Here is a 15,128-nt window from a genome sequence, read left to right on the forward strand (position 1 = left end):
TGCTCTTTCTACCCAAATTTCATTTTATTTCACAAATATTGGCATTTTTTAAATCAACTAATTATACAGTTTTTATTACTTTGTGCTCCCTGAATCTCCAGAAAGTAATAATGAAGTCTCCCCACTTGCACTTTTCCCTCTCCCTCAATACACCATGGGAAATAATACAAAATGGGAAGTCTAAGTTTGAGAGATAATATAATCAAATTTTCAAATTCAAACTGAAAACTACCCTGCAACATGTATTAGGAAGATGTGACCCGAATGCTAATGTCTTCTCCATCATTCCTTCTATCAAAAGACTTCTTGCACCTGAAGCAAACAGGTGCTGAGATTGAGAGGGTGCAAGTGAGGGCTTAGTGCCAACTGAATGCCAACACAATAAAGCAAGTCTCATCATATACGAAAAAGTATCGGTGGAGAAAAAACTGCTGTTATTTTCAAATATGATTAGAGTCATATTTATTTGTAGGTCAGGAAAAATGTAACCATCTGTGGCACAGAAAATACAGAGGAACTTCCACATCAGCAGGCAGAAGGAGATAGATTGAATAGCAGCTTGTTTAAGCTTGCAAAAATAAGTGGGGAAAATAAAGTTTAAAAAAAGGGGGGGGCAGTCAACATGGATAATAACTAAAGTGAGTCAAAAGAACTCAAATCAAGTATAGAAGTGTTCAGATTAATTGAGATTAGTAAAGGAGAGTAAATGAGACCAAGGAAATTTTCAGATTGAGTTAAGAAAAACAAACTGAGATATATGCATTTTTAGTAAAATCACACTAATGCAAAACGTCAAAATGATTGAAAATAAGTATTTAGACAAAGGTATCCATGGCAAATAAATACAAAACAAGAAAGATAAGTTAATATCACATGTGTTAGAGTAAGGATAAATGTACTAAAAAAGCAAGTATAACAAGTGAAATTATGTAATGACTGAGATATAATTTATTAAAATTAATGAGTGATAAACCTTAAATTATAAGATTAGATACATGTTGAAATTTAATATATAATATATAAACAATATACAAAAACTACTAAAATGAAGAAAAATAGTTACATGGAAGATTACAATGTCTCCCCTAAATTGAAAATAAATCTTCTGTCCATTGAACATGAACAAAAGTTTATCTTGTACTTTTCCATCTTAATGAATAATACTGAGATAGAGACAAAGAAGATAAAGAGAATAATGATGGAGATATAAATGGTGATTGGTATGTAAATATATATTATTTAAATTCTTATTGATGGTTAGCATATATATATAAACATGAAATAATGTCAATATTGTTTAGTAAACACCACACATGTAAAACTCCCCACATCAATATAGAACATTTCCAACATCCCAGAAACGTCCCTTGTGTTGCTTCCTGTAAATACATACCCTCTATTTTAACTTATATCACCATGAATTCTGCTTGTTGTTAAATTGAATTTCAACATATTTACAGAATAACACTCTATGGGCTTACGTGCATCTGCATTCTGTCTCCCAATATATCATCTGTGAGGTTCATCCACATTCTTGAGTACATCAGTAGATTTTTTTTTATCGTTGTGACCTAATCAATTGTTTTTGTATGCCAAAATTTAGTTACCCATTCTTCTATTAATAAGCTCTGGGTTGTTTCCAGTTTTGGGCAACTACAAATGAAGTTGAAATGAATATGTACGTGCAATTCTCCTAAGTATATTCATAAGAGCAGGGTTCTTGAATCACAGGAATAGAAAGATGTTAAATTTTAGTAGAGTCTGACAAAAAAATGATCTTTCAGAATGGTTGTAAAAATTTACCTCCCATGTATGAGTGTTTTAATTGCTTAATATCTTCACCATCACTTGGAGTTGTCACTCTTAGCGAGAGTATACTGTTATTTCATTGTAATTTTCATTTGCATTTCCCTGAAAATAATTCTATTAAACTTATATTTTATAAGCTTATTGGCCACTTAGATATCATCTTTTGTGAAGTGGCTTTTTAATTATTTTGCTTATTTTTCATTAGTTTTTCCTTTCTTTATAATTTGTAAAACGATATACATACACATATGTATGTATATATACCTAACTACACAAACTTTCAGTGTATATAAATTTTGTGTATAAAGAAGGTTTTGTGAGAGATGACAAATGGCCCATATGAACTTGGGGATAATATATTTTGTATATTAGGTCTACATCAAATTGGTAAATACTATTGTATAATTTTCTATATTTTAGATGAATATATGTTTTCTGCTCCATTAATTTATGATTATCATGTTGAAATCTTTAAATGTTAAGATAATTTGCATATTTCTCCTTTATTTTTATCTATTTTTGCTTTATATATTTTAAGATTGTTAGGCATTTCTGATTGACCAAATATTTTATCATTATAAAATGCTTCTTTCATCTTTAGTAATATTTATTGCATTAATTCTGCTTTGATGTTACTATAACCAAATTTATCTTTCTTTTTATTTTAATAACAATTTTTCTATTTATTTTACTTTCATCCTATCCATAACGTTATTTTTTCAGTGGATCTCTTTTTAAAGGCAAATAATTGAGGTTTGTTCTTTGGTGTTTTTCTCCCAATCTGGCAATGTATTTTTTTTTTTAATTTCATTTCTATATTTCAGAAAACCTACTGGAATACACTTTGAAACAAGAGTACAACAAAATAGAATATACTTCAAATGTTGAATATACAAACTATTATAGTTCAAATCTGAACACTAGTATTTCCCTCATAAACTTCAACTAAAAAACAAAACAAAACAAAAAAACAAACAAAGAAAGAAAACTCCAGGTATTAGAGCTACCTGACAAAAATTCATGCTAAGCCTGAACTTCCAAGTGACAGCAGAACTGAAAATGATATGTCTGCACAAATGCCACGGCTGAGTGACACAGGCATGTTACAGCAAAAGGCCAGAGCCAACTGTTAATTTGTCCACAATTAAGAAACTGACAGTCTTAAACTACCATATAAAATGTTACATGTAAATTCTATAACAATACTGTTCTAGGTACAAGATTTTTTAAATTTTTCTTTTAATAAAAAAGCTTTACACAAACAAGCCATTAGCTTATTTCAAGAAAGAAAACCGAAAATTAGTCTAAGGCCTTTGTTTTAAATCAGCTTAAGCTATATGATATATATGTGTGTGTGTGTGTGTATATATATGTATACACACACATATATACACACATATATATGCATATATATGCACATATATACACATATATGTATATATATGCACATATATATGCATATATATTTTATATGCATATATGTGTATATATGCATATATATATTTTTTAAATTGCACTAGATCATTTTTTGCTATCCTCTTTCTGAAGTTTTTGGGATCCATTCTTCAATTCACATTCTAAAATACCTATATTAGCAGAGTTTTCACATAGCACCAGTTAAGTGAGAATTGTGCGAACACAGTAATAATTGCTGGTATGCATATAAAATGCATCAAAAATTGCTATATGTAACAATGAGATTACCCATCCCAACCCCTCCCACTGAAAACTATATAACCTCTTACAGAATGTTAGTGTTCCAAGCCTTAGTGTAACTTGATATCATAGTGAGCTGCTTGGTCCCTTTCAATCCTTTTTCTTATTGATGGGTTCAGTTGTTTCCTACTGTAAGAGGCAGTTTTCTGTCAGCATCTCAATATGTAGTTCATTTCCCACTGAAACATGGGATAGGTAATTTATTTCCAGTAAGTTTGATTGTTTTCGTATATGCATTAAAAATGTTTTAAAGTCTTCTTTGACTTTTCTTGATGACTTCCCTTGCAAATGTTTATGTCAGTACTGCCACTAACAGCCTGAAGTCCATGGTGGAGCTGCTATTTTATTTCTCACATATCACTAGTCCTTCTGCTTTCATAGTTACAGGAAGGGTAATGGCTGAAGGCGCACTGACAACCACTACGTGGGTCACTGTCTTATTTCCATCTGCCAGTTTTTCTTCTACTAGCTGCAAAGTTTTCACATCATGTTCTTGCTTTTTTGCCACTGCTTCCGATTTAACCTCTGGCACCTTTATGACTGCACTGATAACTCGAGGAGGAGTCTGGCCAGATGCCTGCTGAGTAGGCATTGATAGTCTCATCACAGATGTACCATGGGCTATTGAAACAGGGGTAAGTGCTCTCACAGCCAGTGGGGTTCCAACAATGTTAATGCTTCCTGATCCAGTCAGATTTGACTTTGTCTGCAGTTGACACTGTGCAAGCTGTGTAGCTGGGATGGTAACAATTTTGGCAGGCTGCATGGTGATTTTGTCTCCATTTTCAGTAGAAGCTGGCATCACAGTAGGGATTGTCTGAATGACTACCTTTGGAGAGGTCGCTGTTGTTGGACTAGTGCTGGTTATTAATGGTGCACCTGCATTAACTGACTGAACTGCCACAGTTGAAATTTTCTGACCCAATGATGTCATTACAACAGGTACCGGTATTGCCACACAAACTGTCCTTGGAGCTGCTGTTGCTGACACAGATGCAGTGGTAGTAGGAGACCTGGATGAAGCATCCAGTCTCTACTAAAAATACAAAAATTAGCCCAGCTTGGTGGCAGATGCCTCTAATCCCAGCTATTCCGGAGAATCACTTGAACCCAGGAGGTGGAGACCGCAGTGAGCCAAGATTGCACCACTGCACTCCAGCCTGGGCAACAGAGTGAAACTTTGTCTTAAAATAAATAAATTAAATAAATAAATAAATAAATAAAGATTTAATAGTCCATGTATTCCACTTAATATATTCCTCATGATTTTCATTGTTTTCCAGAATATCCATGCTTCCATCTGGGATGATTTTCATCTATTTGAGATTCTTTTAATTTATACTGAAGAACTACATTAATTGATATTTACCTACCTGCTGCTAATAAAGTCTCTCAACATACTGTTTTTTTTTCTGAAAAAGAACCTTTATTTTGCCATATTTATAAGATATATCTGAGGGATATTTTTCAATAACTAGAATTTAAGGTTGGTGGTTTCTTTACTTTTTCCTATTTTTAAATAACATACATCAGCACTTTAAATATGTCATTTTATTGTATTCTGGTTATATGCTTTCTGTTGAAAACTCATCTATCTGCCTTATTATTACTTTCCAGGAGGCAATGTGTTTTCTATTTGTGGCTGACTTCCAGAGTTTTTCTTTGCCTTTGGTTTTCACAGTTTTACCATGTTTTACATAGCTGTGGTTTTCTTTGTTTAATCTTATTTGGATATATTTATACAATGAAGTGTTATTCAGTAATTAAAAGAAAGGAATTATTAGTATTTACATGTAAAATGGGTTAATTTGAAAAATTTATATTTTGAATGAAAATTTTATACAAAATATACACATTCTTTTAGTTATGTAAAGCTCTAGAACAGATACAACTAGACTTTTGTAGGAAAACTTCACTCTGATGGGTGGGTCAGTAATTAGAAGAAAAGGAACATCCAGGGACTTTATAAAGTAATGATAATGTTTTATTTTTTGGTATGGATTTGGATTACACTACAAGCATTTGTGAAAACTCATTAAACAGTAAATTTAAAGTTGGTGCATTTAATCCCACAGATTGGTATCTACTCAAAGGAAAAGAAATTATAATATAAAAAAGACACCTGCCCTCATATGTTTACCACACCACTATCCACAGTAGCAAAGCCATGGAATCAACCTAACTGTCCATCGACGATTGATTGGTTAATAAAAACATGGTTCATATACACCATGAGATACTATGCTGCCATTAAAAAGAATGAAACCATATTATTTGCAGCAACATGGATGGAGCTGGAGGTCATTAAGTACAATAACTCAGAAACAGAAAATCGAATACCACATATTCTTACTTATAAGTGAGAGCAAAACAATGAGTACACATAGACATAAACATGGAAACAATAGACACTGGGGACTCTGAAAAGGAGAGAGGTTAGGGTGGGGATGAGGGTTTAGAAATCATCAATTGGGTACAATAATCACTATTTGTGTGATGGGTATACTAGATGTCCAAACCCCACCACTATGTAATATATCCATATTACAAACTTGCTCATGTATCCCCTGAATCTAAAATAAAATAAAAATTAAATATATGAAAAGGTGCATTTTACTTCATGTAAAATTTATCTTACAAATATATAAACAATACTGAACTCCCAGTTATATTGATTTATGATGACATATTTAGAAGTAAAGTGTATTGGTAGCTAAAACTTTGAAATGAATAAAAGAAAGGAATTGATGTTTGGTTAGGTTTATAGAGATATGGATATTGTGTAATATTTCATAGTTGGTACTCTTCAAAGTTAACAATATTAGCAATTGATGCTAAAATAATTATTCTTTTATATCATATTCAAATTTCTTATATTATAAAAGAATTACATTATCACCAATATCAGTAGATTCATTAAAGTTGCAATAACAAACACTTTATAGTTTTGTTTATTTTGTGAGATGATCTTCCAGCGTTATGACCCAGTACATCCTGAATAGTTCAAGCTATGATTTCGCTAGAAAGTGATACTTGAATTATCTTATTTGCCGCTGTTTTACCAAATATTTCTAAGTGAACATCTTTGATGCAATCTTTCAGATGCAATCTTTCACTATTATCTTAAAATTGCACATCGTTCTTTAGTCTTAGTAACCCAAAATACTGTTTATGAGAAGCCAAAAAAAGATCACCAATATTAAAATATAAGCTATTAAACATTTGCTCCTCTAAGCTCCCTGGTTCAAGTGATTCTCCTGCCTCAGCCTCCCAAGTAACCTGGGACTACAGGAGCCCGCCACCACGTCTGGCTAATTTTTTGTGTGTATTTTTAGTAGAGACAGAGATTCACCATGTTGACCAGGCTGGTCAGGAACTCCTGACCTCAAATGATCCAGCCACCTTGGCCTCCCGAAATACTGGGATTATAGGCGTGAGCCACAGCGCCCGTCCTTTTAATGATTTTAATACTGCCATGCAAGGAAGAAATATCATGTTAGATTGAAAGAAAACAAAAATAATAAGCTTAGAAAAATAGAATGCCTATAGATTTTTTTGATATTTTCTATAATTTCATGACAATTACCAATGAAACAAGTAACGATTTATTTGTGGGTATTTTATTTAAAATATTTTATAAATTTGATTGCATTAAAGTATGTCCTTCAGCAAGAGATAAACACATAAGACTCCATTGTTTCATCCATTTGTTTTTTCAAAAGTTAATTTAAATTTAAATATTCATTCACAGATAAACTGTTATAACTGGTTACTGACAAAAAATTGAACATAAATTTTTAAAATACAGCTTAATTTTCTTAATTTTGAAGAAAAGACAAAAGCGAACATTATTTGCCTGCCAGAACTGCTTTAAATACCTTTTGTCATTCCCATAAGCGTACTTCCAGAAGACCAGTTGCTCTACTGTGAGTTGTGATTGGTTAAAGAGAAAAAAAAACTGGATTTAACAGTGATTCTCCATATGAATCATCAATATGTGTCACTTTCAATGGACATAAACATATCAATTGAAAATTTTTAATTTAACAAGTGAGATCGCTTATTCCTTCTTAACCTACCTGTATCTTTATGACTAAGATCTTTATGACTAATATGACTCTAAGTGTTTGACTTGAGCAAATGCAAGGATGGAATAACCATTAACTAAGCTAGGACTGTGACAGAAAAACGTATTTTGTTTGTTTGTTTTGTGATTGGAGATGAGAAGCTCAGTTTTGGTTGCACCAAATTGTGATTTCTAGTATATATAGAAAGGAAGATTTGATTCATCAATTAGTTGGAATTTACAGAAGTATAAGCTGAAGAAGTAAATTATTATCAGTTTATAAAGGTGATTTCAAGTCATGCTAACAGAAGAGTTCTTTAAGTGAATATGTATAGCCAGAAATTGAAAGAAAGGCAGTAACTAAGGCCTCAAGAGAACTGGGAAGTAGGGGAAACCAGCGAATGAAAGTGAGGGAGGGACATTTTGCAAGAATTAGGGAAACCAGGGGAGTACAGTATCTTGGAAACCAGGTGAAGCACGTGCTTTAAGGAGGAGGGAGAGGTTTACTATGGCAAATGTTCAAAATGATTTAAATAAAATGAAATCTGACTATTAACCATTAGATGTAGCAAAAGTGACGTCATTGGTTATTTTGACAAGAGTAGTTTAAATGGAGTAGAGAAAAGAGCCAAAAGCTTTGGCTGAGTTTTATGGAGAATGAGATGAGAAACATGGGAGCTGCCTGGCTAGTCTTTTAAGAATTTTAACTGTAAATAGGAGAATAGTACTGAGTTTATTGATAAGAAGTGAACTGGGTCCAAGATGAAGAACAACATACTTATACATACTGTACGGAATTGTTATTTTGCTTGTAAGGCATTCCACATTCTAAAAAACAAACATTAAAATATTTCTTAATAAGTAATTAAATTTTCAACACATACATTTTCTACCCTGATATTTATTTTTCCTAGTTGATACTCACAAAATAATCACAGAATAAAATTAGAATAATTTGAAGTGTCTACACTGAGACCACTAGTTCTGCCCTCATTTAATGAGATGACAATTTTTAAGAGAGACTATAAGCATAGCGTATATCTAAGTAGTTAGAAAAAAACTGCTGATTCCATTAGAAACAAGGATTTCTGCCTCCTAATGAAAATTTATTGTATATAATAACTATATCTATTATGTATCTACAGATTTTCATCCTATAGCAAAATATGGTTTCTCAAAACAGATTTCTGTTAAAAACATATGTATGTATAGTATATGAATATAAATATAAAAATAAGCTGTAAAATACACAACTAAATAATCATATAATGTATATCATCTTATGCAAATCCATAAATTCTGACTCTCACCATTCTGTTAATAAATAAAAACTACATTGTTCAATTCCCACCTATGAGTGAGAACACTTGGACACAGGAAGGGGAACATCGCACACCAGGGCCTGTTGTGGGGTGGGGGGAGTGGGGAGGGATAGCATTAGGAGATATACCTAATGTAAATGACGAGTTAATGGGTGCAGCACACCAACATGGCACATGTACACATATGTAACAAACCTGCACGTTGTGCACATGTGCCCTAGAACTTAAAGTACAATAAAAAAAATAAAAATAAATAAATAAAAACTACAACATTATTTTTCTAAATCAAATACATTTTCTTCAAGGAAGGACTATATTGGTTAAGTGTTTATCATGCTCCTAACACAAAAGTCACTACATCGGATATTGAAAGGTTCTATCTCTATGAAGTAAAATGGTAGCACCTAAAAACTTATCTTTGGATTTTCTTTTCTTCTGCTTCTCTTTATGATTTTTAAGTGTCTTAGACTCTTGAGTTCTTACTTGGTTAGCGGCCTGAACTGATAAACCAAAATCATTTAAGGAGCTATTTTTTCAAAAAGATATTTTCAGATGGAAAATTTTAAGTAATTATTGTACTAAAAGAGAATTTTTACATTTCAATAATTGTTTTATAGTGTAAAACTTTTGTTGAGGGCCTCAAAAAACATTTATTAATAATATTTTTGAAGCTTATGAAATGGTTATATGATTACCCCTTATTACACTGACTAGAGATGAAACTCTGTGTAGCTATACTTGACATTGCACTAATCTAAGACATTAAAGAGAGAGAGAATACCTACATGGAAAACATTTGTTTCAGAATTATAGTTTCAGATCTGATTTAAAATTGCAATAAATTTTGTATCTCACTTGGATTATGGGGAAAGATACAATCTCCTGGCTGGAATCGCTTATTCCATTCTTGAGATCTGCAATCTATTCTCCACATATCTTAAAAGTACAAATCACACTATTTAAATTGCTTTTCACCTACAAAATTCCATCTCCATAGAGTGACCTACAATATTATTTGCTTCTGCCGATTCTCATTTCACACTTCTAACCACTCATCCAATTGCTTGATGTGCTCTAATCGTACCAGCCTCCCTTTTACTTGTCTATGAACTAAGCTAGTTCCAGCCTCAGGGTCTTTTATTTTCTGTTCCCCCTACCTAAAACCTTTTCCTCAGATTTTTCGTTTTGTTATTCAGATTTTAGTACAAGTCAGCACTCCAGAGAGTTATTCATGATCAAAAATTGTTCCTTTTGAGTGAGATGATTTAAAGGCAAAAACAGATGCAAGTGAGAATATGCAAAAAGGGGAGCCCTCACACACTGTTGGTGGGAACGTACATTAGTACAGTCCCTGTGCAGAACAGCATGGAGGTTCCTCAAAGAAATAAAAATAGAACTACCATATGATTCAGCAATCCCACTGCTAGGTATGTGCCCGAAAGAAAAGAAATTGGTCCATCGAGAAGACATCTGCACTCCCACATTTATCACAGCACTATTCACAATAGCTAAAATATAAAATCAAACTATGTGTCCATCAATGAATAAATAGGTAAAGAAAATATGGCACACAACGTTATTCAGCCACTTAAAAAAACAATGGATGTTTTTCAGCCATTAAAAAAAAAGAATAAAACCTTGTCATTTGCTTCAACATAAACAGAACTGGAGGTCATTATGCTAAGTGAAATAAGCCAAGCACAGAAAGACAAATATTGCATGTTCTCACATTCTATATGAGGACTAAAAAAGTGGATTTCATGAAGATCAGTTGGTGGTTAGATTGAAGATAGATTGGTGGTTACCAGAGGCTGGGAAGAAAAAGGGGCATTTGTTCCTTAACAGGTACAAACACATGGTTTGATAGAAGAAATAAGATGAAGTGTTATATCATTAGAATGACTACATTTACTACATTGTACATTTCAAAATAGCTAGGAAATAATAATTAGAATGCTTCTAACAGAAAGAAAGGACAAATATTTGAGGTGATTTATATCCCAAGTACAATAATTTGATCTTTACAAATTATCTGATTATATGAAATTATCACATGTACCTGAAAACTACATACATCTATTATACATAAATTAAAAAACAAATTATAAAAGAAACTCATATATTGACGCGCCCCCCCCAAAATGCCTGTATATCACAGTGCCCTGGTTTATTTTTTTTTTCCTGTCTTCTAATACAGGACTTTACACATAATAGACACTGAATATATATTTCATCAGTGAGCAAATATGATTCACTGGTAAATGTAATTGTTAATTTATGGATTTCCTAATTAGCATAAAATTGTGGAATGGAAAGCAGAATTCTGTAGAAGAAAAGATCTCCTATTAAAAACCAGAGTTCAAATATCATCCCCACCAATTACTCATTGCAGAAACAAAACATATAACAAGCTGGATTTTCCCTACAAAATATTTTTTAAAAAACTAAAAATGCTATTTAGAAAATGAAATAAAATTGCATTTTATATGTGCAGCACTACTTAGAGGTTAATAAATAATAATTTATTTTCTTTTCCGTATATGCATGCTTAAAAATAACTTCTCGAGATATCTGTATCTCAAGAGATATCTCATGCAAGGGAAGTTGTTCTGTAGCAAGTACATTCAGGATAAATAAATATATACTTAACTGGATTAAAGAATGATATGAAATTGAAAGATTTTTTCTAAAAATATTGTCACTAGGCAGTTATGAATATTCATCTTACAGTACAAATAGAAACAATTTAGAAGCCTCCAAAACACCTCAGACACTTCTTTTTTTCTACATAGATATCATAAAATGTATTTGTTACTACTTACAGGTTAAGAACAATTCAATGTACAACATGTTTTATAAGAGATATGGAAATGAATAACTTTTCTTATTATATAAATGTGAGCCATACAACTTGCTACTTTTTTTGAACACACCCAATTGTTTCCAAAGATACATATATCCCAATAGTTCTAAGTTTTTAAGTTACAGAAAGAAATCTGTTCTCATACAGCAGACTTTGCATCTTCTTTCTCAGAGGGCATATCTTTCGTGTTCTGTATTGAACAATTAATGTCATTAGAGAATAGAGAATTAATAGCTCTCATTAAAAACATCTGGAGAATTTCAGTACCACCGTAACTGCTGCCAACTTCTTCTGCCCAAGTAGAAATCAAGGTTGTATTCTTAATTCTTGCTTTGAAATTGCCTTCAATGAGTTTATGAATTTCCAAAGGAAAACTATCATATCACAAGAAGATTCCAACTTAGTTAATATTCAGGAGTACAATAAAACACTAGATTACTAATTTGGTTTAATGAGTAATAAAATTATCTTGACATAATATCAATTAGTATACAGAAGCTATTACTGTTTTTATTTTCTGTAATTAGAATAAGAGAATGTAAAATTCTTATTATTGCCAACATTCCTAAGGATATCAAGAGAAAGTGACTGATTTTTCCCTAACCATGGCTCATGCAGAACCATATAGCCTTAAAATGGTTACGTCTGTACAAAGTTATGTAGTGGTGCTCTAATTCAGTAAGACAAAAGAAATAACATTTAAATAATAAGTTGTTTACATTGATTTTAAATTCTCAAATTGTTACTTTATTTAAAAAACCAAAGCATACGAAAGGGCATTTAAACAGAATACGTTTTTTTATACCAACTATTTTGTTAACTTTATTTTGTATTCTGCCTTGATTCTGCAGGTGCAGAAACATAGAGCTCAATAAATGTACTTTACTTATTTAATATATTTATTTTCATTTTTTTAAGAGACAAGGTCTCGCTATGTTGCCCATGTTGGTCTTGAACTCCTGGGCTCAAGTGATCCCCTCAGTCTCCCGAGTAGCTGGGATTATAGGAATGCACCACTGTGCCCTGCTTTGTTTTATAATTAATCAGGCATAGGATAAACTCTTCAAATTTAAAGGAGGCAAATGGTAAATCATATGATGAGAAAGTACTATAAGTGTAGTTCTGTTAACCTTATGATTCTAATACAAAACTATTAGTAAATACAGTAGGAATTTTCTGACACTGTAACAAGCTTTCCTTTTAAAAAAAAATTGTATTTGCTGTTTTCAATTTTAAAAATCTAAGTTTGATTCATCAGTTGTCTTGAGAACTGTAATTGCTTTTCAGCTATACTTTCAACTATAATTACTTTTCATTAAGTTCCTTTATTTATCTTTAACTTAAAATTTAGAGTCCTTTGGATTTTTTCCAGAAAATCTCACCAATTATATGACTTGCACGTAAAAAGATTATTTCACTATCCAAAGATAAATATATTTTTATAAATTATTGTAGGATAAAAATTATTTTCAAACACTAACATGCACTGAGCCACTTCCATATATGCCGTATCAGGTGTTTTTTTCAAATATTAATTTTTGCCTCTGGCCATAGTTACATACATTAATGGTTTAGAGAAGTGTTTATTAAAAACTAAGTATTTGGTATTTCATTAAACATATTGGCTGACAAAAAGCAAAATAATTGTAAGAAAAGATCAGCATGCCCCCAAATAGTTCAGGATCCAAAGAAAAAGATAGAACATAAGTTTGTGAAATCATTAGACAATCATGTACAGGTAGCATCCGTGGCTCTGCTAATCAGTTAATCTTGAAGGAGTTAAATGTGAGGTGACATTTTAAGAAAAAAATTTATAAATAATAATGTGCATTCTAACAATATGATCATTTTCCAAAGATTTCTTTTAAAAATGTGTTCTCATAAATAGTATTAAAGCAATAAACCTACCATCTCAGTTTTAATATGTTGGTATCCTCACTTCTTTCTTGGATTTATAATTGAGATATCCTTCTGATTATTTAGTTTCTTTCCTTAAGTAATGTAGTCATAAAGGTTGACACTGTATATAAACATTCTTGTGGCCATTAGTATTTGTATGATATTTTACCTCTAAACTATCAAATATGATACACTGAAAGGCAAATGGCAGTGTAGAATATTGGTAAACAACATGAAATTTGAGTGGTGGGGTCACACAGTTTGAACTGATTCCTAGTTCAGCAATGTAACAATGTTACTTTTCTCACAATCTTATTGCAGGAATTAAATACATTAATATAAGTAAAAAATTTTGTAAGGCTCTCTAGGAGCATACGATATGTTAGCCATTAATATTATAAATCAAGTGGCATTGACCCCAAGCAGTAGATTGGGGTTCTAGATTAAACACACCCAAATATGTTATGTTATTCCAAGGGAAAGAAATGTGGCTTTCTTCTGTGAGGCAAGATATTACATGATTGATACAGAAACGCAACCCATCACCTCAGCCATGTTAACACCATACTCTTAAGAGAACATTTCCCAAAATAGGCCCTACTAAATGCTAGTTATTTTAAGACATTCTGGGAGAAGGGTGCTGTACCCAAATACTTTTTGAAAATGTACATATGTATCACTTAGTTGGAGAATCACTAATCATTTAAAGTATAATAAATTCTGAGTAAAAACTACAGCCAAGAAAAGAAAATTAAATCCAGTAAATCGCAAAAGTATATGTCTACACTCATGTGTGTATGTGTAAGAGATAGTGATCTATAAATATACTATAGAATTACTGTGGAACACAGTTTGGAAAATTTTGCTCCAAGTCCACACAGATGTCTTTTTTACACAGGATCAAGGGGTGACAATGAGATATTGATAGTGATGAAAAACTCTCAATATGCAGAGAGTTTTATAAGTACCCAAAAGTTTGACTGCTTATTAAAACTCTCCAAACATCTTAGGTCTGCAAAATTTTCCTAGAAAACTCACCTCTTGAATACTAGTTTTATTATTAGATTGCTGATGATTGCTGCTCCCCTTCAGGCTAGAAACATGCTTAGAACACCTTTCTAATGATTCCACTTCTTTTCCAGAACCTAGGAAATGCAGACATATAAAATATAAGAAACATTCAAATTGTAAAAGTTACCAAGTTTGGTGAAACTTAAAGTTGTAATAGAAGTTCAAGTTCAAGATGTATACTTATTAATCTAAAACAATTTTCTCACTTTTAAAGTGTCTTTTCATTATTAAAAGCTGAATCAGCCACCAAAAACGCTTTTTATATAGTCAGTATATACAGAATCTATGAATGTTTTTAATTGTAATGTTATTATTCTGCCAATATAGCTGAAGAGAAAAATGCTTAAACAATTCATATTTGTTATTTTTAATTTATAATTTA

At 31.7% G+C, this 15,128-nt stretch overlaps 1 protein-coding gene across 1 annotated transcript; it reads right to left on the reverse strand.

Annotated features, from left to right (window-relative positions):
* Nucleotides 1–3,539: 3,539 nt before the first annotated feature.
* LOC100971385 (ETS-related transcription factor Elf-2-like) lies at nt 3,540–4,772 on the reverse strand. Its single transcript, XM_034953880.3, has one exon. The coding sequence runs from the start codon at nt 4,457–4,459 to the stop codon at nt 3,869–3,871; it is 591 nt and encodes a 196-aa protein (XP_034809771.2). The 5' UTR covers nt 4,460–4,772; the 3' UTR covers nt 3,540–3,868.
* Between the last annotated feature and the right edge of the window lie 10,356 nt (nt 4,773–15,128).

Source organism: Pan paniscus, chromosome 13, assembly GCF_029289425.2.
Source record: "Pan paniscus chromosome 13, NHGRI_mPanPan1-v2.0_pri, whole genome shotgun sequence".
Lineage (NCBI taxonomy): Eukaryota > Metazoa > Chordata > Mammalia > Primates > Hominidae > Pan > Pan paniscus.